This window comes from Chiloscyllium plagiosum, unplaced genomic scaffold (genome assembly GCF_037043375.1).
Source record: "Chiloscyllium plagiosum isolate Xiang-an unplaced genomic scaffold, Cpla_swu_hap1 HiC_scaffold_14, whole genome shotgun sequence".
In the NCBI taxonomy this organism is placed as follows: Eukaryota; Metazoa; Chordata; class Chondrichthyes; order Orectolobiformes; family Hemiscylliidae; genus Chiloscyllium; species Chiloscyllium plagiosum.
The window spans coordinates 4,066,289-4,078,548 of NW_028270152.1; the positions used below are offsets into that span (position 1 = coordinate 4,066,289).

The 12,260-nt window shown below is 43.0% G+C and overlaps 1 protein-coding gene across 1 annotated transcript in view; it reads right to left on the reverse strand.

The window, feature by feature from the left end:
- Positions 1–4,640: 4,640 nt before the first annotated feature.
- The window catches only part of LOC122558781 (zinc finger protein ZXDC-like), a 33,732-nt gene continuing 26,112 nt past the window's right edge, over positions 4,641–12,260 (reverse strand). Inside the window, exons 9-10 of the mRNA XM_043707551.2 lie at positions 9,161–9,262; positions 4,641–6,556 (exon numbers count right to left, since the gene is read on the reverse strand). Of these exons, the coding sequence (XP_043563486.2) occupies positions 6,473–6,556; positions 9,161–9,262 (186 nt within the window). The 3' untranslated portion in view covers positions 4,641–6,472. The remainder of the gene's footprint in view (positions 6,557–9,160; positions 9,263–12,260) is intronic.

Below are 12,260 nucleotides of genomic sequence, written 5' to 3' on the forward strand. Positions count from 1 at the left end.
CTTGATCCTGTTCTACCATTGAAAGATGCAAATTCCATTTACTTTCCATAGATCCATAATCTTTCACAAGGATCTGTAGATTTGAAATAATTATGGTCTAACATGTACTGCTTATAATGGGAGAGCATCTCATACTTCAGCTATTCTTTGTATTAGTGTTTCCAAACATCTCCACTGAGTCACCCAGTACGCTATTCTAGACATTTTATCTTAGATTGGCACTGTCAGCATGAGGTCGTAACTACCCGAAGCATTCTTTTAGAATTGTAGAATCCGTAAAGTGTAGAAACAGGCCCTTCGGCCCAACATGTCCACATCGACCCTTGGAAGAGTAACCCACCCAGGCCGAACCCCCTCCCCATTATCTTATATTTACCCCTGACTATTGCACCTAACCTACACATCACTGGACACTATGGGCAATTTAGCATGACTGATTTAACCAACCTGCACACCTTCAGATTATGGTGGTAACCAGAGGAAACCCACGTAGACACAGGGAGAATGTACAAACTCCACAGTTACCCAAAGTTGTAGACACCATGTCACCCCAGGTCCTATTCTCTCTCTGGTTGCTCTTTTTACTTTAATATACTTAAAGAATCTTTTTGAATTCACCCAAATCTTCTTAACCAAAGCTATTTTGTGCCTCCAATTCACCCTCCTGACTTCGTTCTTCAGTAAACTCCTGTATCCCCTTTTTATCTTCAGGATGCCCTTGATCCCATGGCCTGTACCTGAGCCATACCTCACTTGGGGTAATTTTCCAAAAATTTGCTGGACTCCGGGACAGTTCCAGCAAATCGGAAAACAGCAAATATAAAGCCACTGTTTAATAAAAAAAGGAGGTAGACAAAATCTCATCCCACGTATGGAGCAGGTGAATGGTCTCTCCCCAATGTGACTGCGCCAAAGGATTTCCACCTGGAATGGATAATAGAATTCTTTCTCACAATCCCCACATGGGGGAAATGGGACTGTATGGATAGATTTCTAGTTGTGATAGATAATTGAAACTTATGCTGTATTCATCACATTCTCAGCATTTCTCCACGTCACTGGTAACAATGTGACAACGCCAGTGGATTACAAGCCATGATCAATAATTAACTCCTTTACAACAATCCCATTTCATCATGTTTCTATGGTGCATCCTAGTCTTTCTGGTTGCATGATTAATTGAAGACTTGTTCTCAGACAAAACAAATCTGTGGCTTAATTGTTCCTGAGAAATGTGCCATGTTTTTTCAGCCTTTTAAAAACAATGAAATCCCTCTCCACAGTCACCAGACAAACATGCACTTGGGTGTGTCTCAGTACTTTTCAAACACTTAATTAAATCATGATTTGGAGATGCCGGTGTTGGACTGGGGTGTACAAAGTTAAAAATCACACAATGCTAGGTTATAGTCCAACAGGTTTAATTGGAAGCAGTAGCTTTCGGAGCGCCGCTCCTTCATCGGGTGGTTCTAGAGAACACAAACCTAATTTGTGTAATGTCCCTTAAAGCTCTTACTCATGGAATTCTTGACCATGCTCTGGTGAATCTGTGCTCACTCCAAGGTCACTATATGGTCTGTGTGGTACTCAAAACAAAATACACGAAATGTGGTCGAAGCAGGACTGTGTCCTGTTACAGCAAAAGCTCCTCCTTTAATGGTCTCTCTCTCTCTCTCTCTCTCTAGTTATAAGGCTAATACACTATACATTTTAAAACATGCATTCCGTACATAGACCACTAAATCTCGAAACCTCCAGTTTCTAACTAACACAGATCCTTTTTGATAATTCAAAGTGAATTGATTATCTGTAAAGTTCTTCTGGCAGTTTTTTCCCGCTCAGGGAGTCTATGAAGGTCACTTTGTACATTTACATTGCCATCCACAGTAAACCCATTGCTAATTTTTGTGTCATTGGCAAATCTGAATATAGACCTATCTACGTCACCGAAAATTGTCATTAGCAATCACTCACTAATGGGACCGTGATTCTCCACGTAGGAAGGTTTGTCACTGGTCCTAGGTTCTGTGGCTCTTTCTGCATCTGACGAGCTTACTCCTTGAGCCACATCTCTGACCACACATTTGGCAGGTGTTTCCAGGACGTGAAAGCGGTCTTTGGCCTGAAGATCACTAGCATTCCTTTCTCCAGCTTTATTTGTACCTCTTAAAAATTCATTCATTTGTGGGATGTGGACTAGCTTTATTTGCCCGTCCCTAGCTGCCCCTCGAGAAGGTGGGGGTGAGCTGCCTTCTTGACCTGCTGGAGTCCATCTGCTGTAGATAGAGCCACGATGCCCTTAGGAAGGGAGTTCCAGGATTCTGACCCAGCCACTGAACGGTGATATATTTCCAAGTCAGGATGGTGAGTGGCTTGGAGGGGAACTTGCAGAGGATGGTGTTCCCATGTATTTTCTGCCCTTGTCCTTCTAGATGGAAGTGGCTGTGGGTTTGAAAGGATCTTTGGTGAGTTTCCGCAGTGCGTCTTGTAGATAGTACACACTGCTGCTACCGAGTGTCAGTGGTGGAGGGAGTGGATGCTTGCAAATGTCGTGCCAGTCAAGTGGGCTGCTTTGTCCTGGATGGTGTCAAGCTTCTTGAGAGTTGTTGAAGCTGCCCCCTTCCAGGCAAGTGGGGAGTATTCCATCACACTCCTGACCTTGTGATGGAGGGAAGGTTGTTTATGAAGCAGCTGAAGATATTTGGGTCGAGGACACTCCCTGAGGAACTCATGCAGAGATGTTCTGGAGCTGAGATGACTGACCTTCAAAAACTACTACCATTTTCCTATTTACCAGGTGTGACTCAAACCAGCAGAGTTTGTTCAGATATCCATTGATTCCAGTTAGGAATCAATGCTAGGTCTCCTGCTACCACACTCAGTCGATTGCAGCCTTGGTATAAAAGGGCTGTCACTCTCACCTCCCCTCTGGAGTTCAACTCTTTTACCGTTGCCAACATGTGTTCTCAAGGAAGTGTCCCTTATGCAGGAGTTTCCTCCAAGTCAGTTTCTTCTGAACGAGGGTCTCCCCAGTGTGTTGACATCTAGGTTGCATTTCTTGAGGGAAGCCTTCAGGGAGTCTTCGAGACACTCGATTTGTCCTCCTCTCGGTCGGGTGCCTTGAGCTGGACGAGGATTGGCTTCAGCAGTCAGAAACCAGACTTCCTTAGCACATGGCTGGCCCAATGAAGTTAGGTTGGGATGATCATAGCCTGAATTGCTAAAATACAGTGACAATCAAGGCCATGATACATACAGGATAGACACCATTTGTCACTTCCCAATTCAAGTAGATGCCTGTAATGCTTAGTCTTTTTCTGCCCACTAATCAATCATCTAACTTGATCAATTATTCAACTTGAATTCCATATGTTTTAATGTTTAGCCAACAGCTGATTATACACGAGACATCTGAAAACCCATCAGACCTACATCCATTAACGCTCCCATCTGCCATCTTAGTTGTTTCCTCAGAGAAGTTAATTTGATTTGTTAGGTATCTCCTACCCTTCACAAAGCCCTGTTGGCTCTCTCAAATCAGCTCCAACTTGTGCAAGTGCTCAGTCATTCTCTCCTGAATTTTAGATTCCAATAACCATATGAGACACAATGGTCTGTAATTTCATCATCTCTCCCCCCACTTAAGCAGTGGAAATATAATTTTCACTGTTCCAATCTAAGGGGACAATTCCTGAATCTTGTCCACCTCAGAAGATCATTTCCTCACCCACCTCCTTTAAAGCTCTGGGCTGGAAACCATCAGGTCCTGGGATTTATCCATCTTTGGTGCCATTATGTTTTTTTCTAATACTGCTTTCTTGCCTGTGTTAACTGAGTGAATCCCGGTGGTTATGTTAATAGTTTCTCAGGGATGCCTGGTGTATGACCCTCTTCCTCAACTGTGAAAAATGACAAACAGGTTATTCAACTGGTTTACCATTTCCTTATTTCCATTGATTATATTATCTGAAGTTGGTTTAAAGGGCCCAAATTTTCCTCCCTCCTTTGATAAGAGCTTTACTGCTGTGTTAATCTGGATCACCTATAAAAGTTCTGGATTCTTCTTTTAAACAACCTTCCTACACTGCTGATGGGCTGTCGTCCAGACCACAGAATCCACACCATTCTGTGCATTTCAGTATAACTTTCTTCAACTGTTCATCAGTACTTTTACTCAGTCAAACTTTTAACTAATCTAATGTATGTGTGTTACCATTTAGTTAAAGTTAGCACCACCAAACTCTACGATCTCAGCAACTGTAACAAGTATACCTTTGTAAAATGATCATCAGATTTGAGCACATTCTGATCAATGTTAGATAAACATTCCTCTACTGTTAGGTTAGTAACAACTAAGTCTGACTGTCTACTATAAATAATTTGATTTGCAGCAATGAGCTTATTTCTTGACATATGAATTAAAAACTGAAATGTAATTCTCAAATTGCATTACTTCGGGCCAGCCTCAAATACACTGAATGGAACAGTGAATCTAATCAAAGGATCGATAAGTGGATGTTATAACTACCAGAGAGAAAAAGCAGGAATAATTAAAATACAGTGTTGAAGCTTTCAGAGTCAGTAGCTTATTTTACAATAAACGCTTCCCTGCCAACCCAGGGACAATAAGTGGAGACAAGTGCCAAAATTCCATTTATTTTTAATATAAATCTGCTGCCTTACATGTGATGGGGCCACATTGCTTCAATCTTTAATGCAGACAAGAACTGTAGAAAGTTTTGTTAATTTTCAAAATCTTAAGCATTAACCAGACCATTAGGTTAAGGAGTTTTAACACAAAGTTGTACACAGAGCATACACTGTCTGTACACAAATTGCACAATTAGGCACCTTGTTCATTGGTGGGGGAGGGATTGTCCACTCCCTTTCCCAAAGGTTTCATTGTAAAGTTAAAAGTTATCTGAATCCATTTCTATCTTCACTGAGATTTAACACTCAGCAAATGCACAACCCAGTAAAAACTAAATCCCCCCCAAAAATTTCACTGCCCCAACACGGTGTGTAATTTACGTAAAGGCAGTAGAAATGAGTGCAAATTCGACCATTTCTGCTCTCTCAAAATCTCCTCTCAACAAATATTCTTTAGAAATGTAAAAAAGAATAAATAAATATACATACTGTACAATATAAAAACATTTAAAATATACATATTTAAACTTCAGTTAAGGAGACGAGGTTTGTGGTGACTCAGCTGCCACAGCTAAAAGTTAGTTTTCCCTGACAAACTGTCCAAAGAACAAAGTATGATGAGACAGATTTTAGATACTCTCTAGACTCACTCACCCAGGGGACAGACTTCAGACACACTCCCTGGATTCACTCATCCAGGACATAGACTTTAGACACACTCCCTGGATTCACTCACCCAAGAGACAGACTTCAGACACACTCCTCAGCCTCATTCACCCAGAGGAGTGACTTCAGACACACTCCCTGGATTCACTCATCCAGGAGGCCAGACTTTAGACACACTCCCCAGACTTTCTCACAGAGGGGACAGACATTAGACATACTCCCTAAACTCACACCCAGATGATGCAGGCATTCTTGCACAACCCATTCTCAGTCAACCTCAGGATTCCAAATACTCACTCACTCTCTTGCTATTCCCATTTTTAGAACACGATGCGGGATTCCTCCAATCTGGATCCCAGAGGAAGCTCGGCAATTTCTTACCTTCAACATCTTTGCAGTGAAAACAAGGAACAAGGCTCTGTATCTTGTGCACACTATGGTACAGTTATGTCATTTAGAGATTTGACAGCTCAGTTTGGAACAGCAGCAATCAGATACTATCCAGTAAGTTTTATTGAGATGCTATATTCTATCCCAAACTAAACCCTGGCCACCCTCTTTAAGGCAGATGTAGAGGAAATGTAAAAGTCCAATGCACGAGTCTCAATTAGAGACCACAGTTCAGCCTTGTCACCTTCACAGCTACACCTGTAGAACCCACTCATTTTTGGAAAAGGAGAGAATTTTTATTTAGGTGAAGGGCACTAATGATTTACAGAAGCCCCCCCACCAACTCCCCCTCCATCTGAGTGAAATGTGTTCAAACTATACAGCCCTCTTAAAATTAGAATTGCAGTCTTTCCCAGAAGGTGTCTTTGCAAAACAGGAAGCATTAACCAGAGTCATTCAATGTGCCAAGTCTTTCTCTTGTTCCTCCAGGAGATAATCCCCATTCCAAGAATTCTAAAATGTAAAGTTCGTATATCAACTCCCAGATTCGAGGTGTGGAGCCTCAGCCTGTGATGTTGAGGAAATTGCATTTCCATTAGTGCAGTCAAACCCTATGTCCAATTGAGCAATTTCCAACATCAAGCCACCCCACAAAGTCCAGATCTACAAGGTGAACCACCCAGCTCCTGGGCTTTGTCTGACTCTGTAGAAAGTGCAAATTTTATCAGCTAGAACGGAGCCAGTGTGTTAGTTTGTCTAAGTCTTGTCACTCCAAGTCCTGAAGATTTATAGTGCTGCCAGTAAACTGGGAACCGTTAGCGCTGTCATCTTCAGCTGATGGATGAGGCTCCTGTAAAGACAAAATGAAGCATTAGTTACTGACAGTAATCTTATACCTAAATCAAAACACAGTTATAAAACACTTCACTGAACATGTTAGAGCTCCTGTAGTCACAATAGAAAGCGGAGGTCCACCATCACAAGCATCTTGAAACTTATGAAGGGGTTGGATAAGAGGAACATAAAGGAAATGGCTCTACCTCTGAGGAATTGAAAATGAAGGATCATAAATATAAGACAGTCAATAAATAATTTTAAATACTATTGAACATAATAAACCAACAGGGAATTCAGTATTTACTTATTTACCGAGAGACTGGAACTCACTGTAACACAGTGTGGTCAAGATGAATGGCACTGATACATTTAAGAAAGAGGCTAGATTAACAGAAAATATGGAAAGGAACAGTAAGGATACACAGAGTGTGTGAAGAGCACAATACATGGAGTATAAACAGTAGCTATTTCTGCCAACTCCAGCAGGATGCTACTACTTGACTCACATTCCCCTCCTCTCCCTTGTCAGCCTCTGGGACACCCCAGTCTCCTTCTCAATCATGCCCAACACCTGCAAAACACCTTTCCCTGCAACCGTAGAAGGTACAACACTTGTCCATTTACTTCCTCCTTTCTCACTGTCCAAGGCCCCAGACACACCTTCCAGGTGATGCAGTGATTTATCCAACTTCACGCAATCTAATCTACTGTTCTTGCTGTTCTCGTAATGTGGTCTCCTCTTTGCTGTGAGATGAAACAGATTGGGTGACCACTCTGCAGAACACCTACGTCTCGTCTGGGAAAAGACTCGGGCTTCCAGCTGCCTGCCACTATAACACCCCACCCTGTTCCCTGGCCAATGTCTCGGTCTCAGGCTTGCTGCAGTGCTCCAGCAAAGCTCAGTGCAAGCTGGAAAAACAGCACCTCATTTTCCACATGGGCACCCTTTGGGGCTCGGTATTGAGTGTGGGGCCTGAACACCTTCTTCTATGTCCTTGACCCATGTCCACCCTGCAGGCCCTGCCATCACATGGGCTGCTACTAAAACCAGCCCATTGTTTGCCACTAATGGTCTCCAATGGAATCTACTGATTCTAGGCTGACCTTTACTCATTCCTTTGTCTGTCCAACTGTTTCTCTCTCTCTCTCTCTGGGCTTCACCTCCACCCATCATTTACTCCTCACCCCTCCCCAACCCCATCTTCAGTACATATCCCAAACTTTTCCTACCTATAATTAGTTCTGAAGGGTCACTGGACCTGAAAATGTTAACTCTGCTTTCTCTCCTCAGGTGCAGAGCTTTTACAGCAATTTCTTGTATAGTTTCATTCTGAAATAACAAGTCAACTCATTCAGCTGTACTAAACAGGAATAAAACACATGACAAAAGCATAGCTAGACCTGTCAACCCTGCAAATTCCTCTCCTGGAGAAGGTTCCATAAACACCCCACCTTCAAACATGGGGGAGTCCAGCACAGAGCAAGGACAAATAATTTGCAACAGTTTTCATCCAGACGTACCAAATGGATGATCCACTGCGGCTTCCTCCTGAGCTCCTCCCTGTTAGAAATGCCAGTGTTTAGTCAATCGGATTTGTATCATGGGATACCAAGAAAGAGCTGAATGTACAGCCCTGGATCCTGGCTCTATCTGGCTGCAGTGTGGAAGGGTTGTACTGACAAACTAATTAAGCTGTTCCAGTACAGATACAATACTAGCATCGCTAACAAAATTCTTAGTTCTTAGGGGTAAACGAATCAAAGGAAGAAAGTGGGAACAGAGTATTATGATGGATGATCAGCCATGATTACAATAAATCATGGAGTTGGCTCACAGGGCCAAATGGCCTTCTCTGGTCCCTACGTTTATACTTCAATGTAATGTGGAAAATTGCCCAGGTATGTCCTTTTAATTAAAAAAAAGGAGAAATCAGTCTAACCAATTACTACCTCATCATTCATGCTCTGTTTGGATTCACAAAGGGACACTTGGTTCATTACAGTCTTGGCTGAAACACCAAAAAAAACACAAGAGCTGAATTCCAGGGGTGAGGTACAAGTGACAGCATTAGACATCAAGGTACCGTCTGACAGAGTGTAGCATCAAGGGTCCCTCACAACCTAGAGACAATGAGAGTGGGGGGGGGGGGGGGGGGGGGGAGAGAACGTAAATGAAGCACAGCCTTGTGATTTCAGCAGTGATGGGCTTCTATTGTTAAAACACAAAGGTTAAAATCAACAAAGGTAATAAAGTCTGGATCAGAGTGCAGTGCGACTGCAAATCTTGAAGCTATTTTAAAAGATAGTCAGGATTCAACAACAAACAGGGCGTGGAGATTAACGAGCTTACAGAAGAGCTGTTTCAGAATCAGATATTACAAAATAGATGGCCTTTTGGCTCACTGTGCTCTTTGTACTGACTACTTGATTGGTCCCAGTCCTCTGCACTTGCCTCTCAGCTGTGCACATTTTCCTTGGAGTATTTACTCAATCCTCTTAGAATGATAATACTGAGTATGTTCACTTTCAGCACCATGTCTCTCCATTAACCTCTCTGTGATAAAGGGGAGTAATCCAAGAAGAGATTTTATTAGCTAATTCCTTTGCAGGGGAGTACCTGGAGAATATTAACAGGAAGATCAACGGTGAGCTGTGAATGGGATGTTGGAGATTGTGCTGAAAGCTGGAAAGCCAGATCCCCATCGCTCGATGGATCATCCTTAAAAAAGATTTAATAACGTTAATAAATCAGAAGATACAAACAAACTGAATGTGGCCATTCAGCCCATTCATCAAAAACATTCCCTACAATCAATGAATTCTGAAACAATGGCAGGTTTTTGTCTCTCTAACTGTAAATGGCCGGTCCCAGCAACAATCCTAGATTTTGCCCATCCTTAATTTAAAATGGTATCCCACTCCTAAATAAATGTTGACCAAAGGCAACAGCCACTCCTCCAGGACAGGTAGTTGTCCTATAACATCGCATTTCTGAAACATGATTTGGAACGCAATTTGAGCATTGCAGACTATTTATTGAAAGGTTTTTACTCTTTTACAAAAAAACCCAAAAAGTTAGAAAGCTACAAAAATGCAGAAAAGTAGAAACGATACCACATTATTATATTACAGTAATATTAATAAACTACCGACTACTCTTCAGGATACAATTGTCTCATATTTACTCAACTTAACCCAAGGTAAAATAAACTCAAATTAAATGAAATAGTATTAAATTAAATTACAACCCGATTAAATTACATTACACTACTCCACTCGCTGCACCTCCACTGAAGCTCCCGTCCACGGGAGTAACAATTATTAAACCTGTATTTACTAGGGCTCCCAGGGTCCTCGGACCACCATATACAGCCCTCGCGGCTATATGAAGGCCCTAATCAGTACCACCAATAAAGGTACCGTTCTGTCACCCCCAAAAAGGAAACTGCATTCCGTCCTCTAGCTCCAGCACTTCCACCAATCCCCCCCACGGGCATGACTTCCAATTTTGCAAAATTTACCCTGTATGACCAGGTCCTCCGTGTCGATGTAATTTAGAAATGGCCGCCACGTCTTATAAACTTGTTCTGTTCCATGGTGTACCATACTCGTCAGACAATCTTGGGGGGGGGGGATGTGTTCCATCACAAGTCTGTGCCACCCCGCAAGACCTGGAGGTTTTTCTGATATCCAGTTCATTAGAATGTTCTTCCTCGCACAGTGTGTAAGAATGTTAAATAACCTCTCCCTGTGCTCACCCAGAGAGGGCAGATTCAGCAGTCCCAAACGAAGTGATACCGGATCTGCCTTAACTTCAATTCCCAGGATTGTCTCCCGCTCATTCACTAGGGTACCCCAGTATCCATGAATCTTGTAGCAGGATCAAAAGCAGTGTGTGAGGGTGCATATACTGATATTACATTTGGGACATTCCAGAGAAGATCCTTCCTTAAACTTCGCTAATGTCTGCGGTGCGATACGGGCCCTGGGAAGGATCTTCAATTGCATTGCCTGTGCTTTACTGCATATTGAGATTTTCTTTACATTCCCCATATATCCTCCCATGTTTCCGATGAGATTTCTTCCCATAACTCCTGATTCCACATCCCATGGAGTCTCTCTATAGCCCCCAAGGCATTCCCTCACTGCAGATGGTATATGATACTAACTGAGAGAGCGTCCCCACATCAGAGCACTGCTCTCTCTATATCCAACTTGGAGGGCTGGCCCAAGAATGTGGTCTTCTTCTGTGTGTAATCCCTAACCTGGAAGTATCGGAAAAGGTCCCTATTAGGAATCCTGTATTTCTGACATAATTGGTTAAAAGACATCAAGACCTCTCCCTCAAATAAATCCCAAACAGCAGATTCCCTTACTCTTCCATGCTCTAAAGCCAGAGTCCATTGACCCTGGTCTAAATCCTGGGGCTCCCACTAATGGGGTGAACGGTGAAGTCTTAAGCAAACTGCACTCACCCTGCTGCATTATCCTCCACGCTTTCACTGTATTTATGATAATCAGGCTCTCACAGGGCTCAGCCACAGGTCTCACCTTGTCCATAAACAGTACGTTGGTGAGGGGACATCTCGTCTCAACATCCAGCCATATCGACCTAGAGTCCTTACGCACCCAGTCACCCCCATATGACAGAAGGGTGCCTGTTTGGTAGCTCTTCACATCTGGGAGGTCCAGCCCTCTGCCCCCCCCCCATATCCAATGGAAGATGCAGCTTGGTAAATTTAATTAGGGGGTGCCTGCAGCACCAAATAAAGGATCCAAGCCAACCAGTAAACCTCTGCAACACCTGTCCAAGTAACCACAACGGGAGCATCCTCATAGGATATAACAACCGAGGAAGAACATTCATTTTAATCAGGGTATATGGCCTAGCCATGATATGGGTAGCCCCTCCCACCGCTGCAAGTCCTGCTTTATTCTCTCAAACAATCATACAAAGTTAGCCCTGTATAGCTGACGGAATGTAGGGGTCATAAAAATTCCTAGATGGAGAAAACCGTTCTGCCACCCCCAAAAAGGAAACTGCATTCCGTCCTCTAGCTCCAGCACTTTCACCAATCCCACCCCCCCCCCCACGGGCATGACTTCCAACTTTGCAAAGTTTACCCTGTATGACAAATAAACTGCAGAATTACTTAGTTTTTTATATTAGCTGGGGTACCGACTTTTCCAGGTTAGCTGGAAACAGAAGGACATCATCCACAAAAAGAGTAATTTTTGTGTTTTCCAATTCCCACTTTTGGGCCACTATTTTAGGTTCCTTCCGGATGGTCTCACCAACGGCTCAATTACCAAGGTAAACAGCAGCAGCAAGAGAGGACATCCCTGTCAGCTGCCTTGCCCCACAATAAAATTATTTGATTTGACACCATTCCAGATAACTGCTGCCTCGGGGTCTCGATATATAACTGCCACCTACCTGGCGAAGGATCCCCTAGACCAAAGCAATCTAGAACATCAAAGGGATATGACCATTCCATCCGATCAAAAGCCTTCTCTGCATTCACGGAGACCACCAAGCTTGGAATCAATCTCTGCTGACACACTTGCACTATGTTCAATACCCACCTGATATTGTAGGAAGAACTGCAGCCATTGATAAAACTCATCTGGTCTTCTCTTACAATAAAAGGCAACATCTTTTCCAACCTCACAGGCAGCACCTTTGATAAAATTTTGAAGTCTACACTCAACAACGA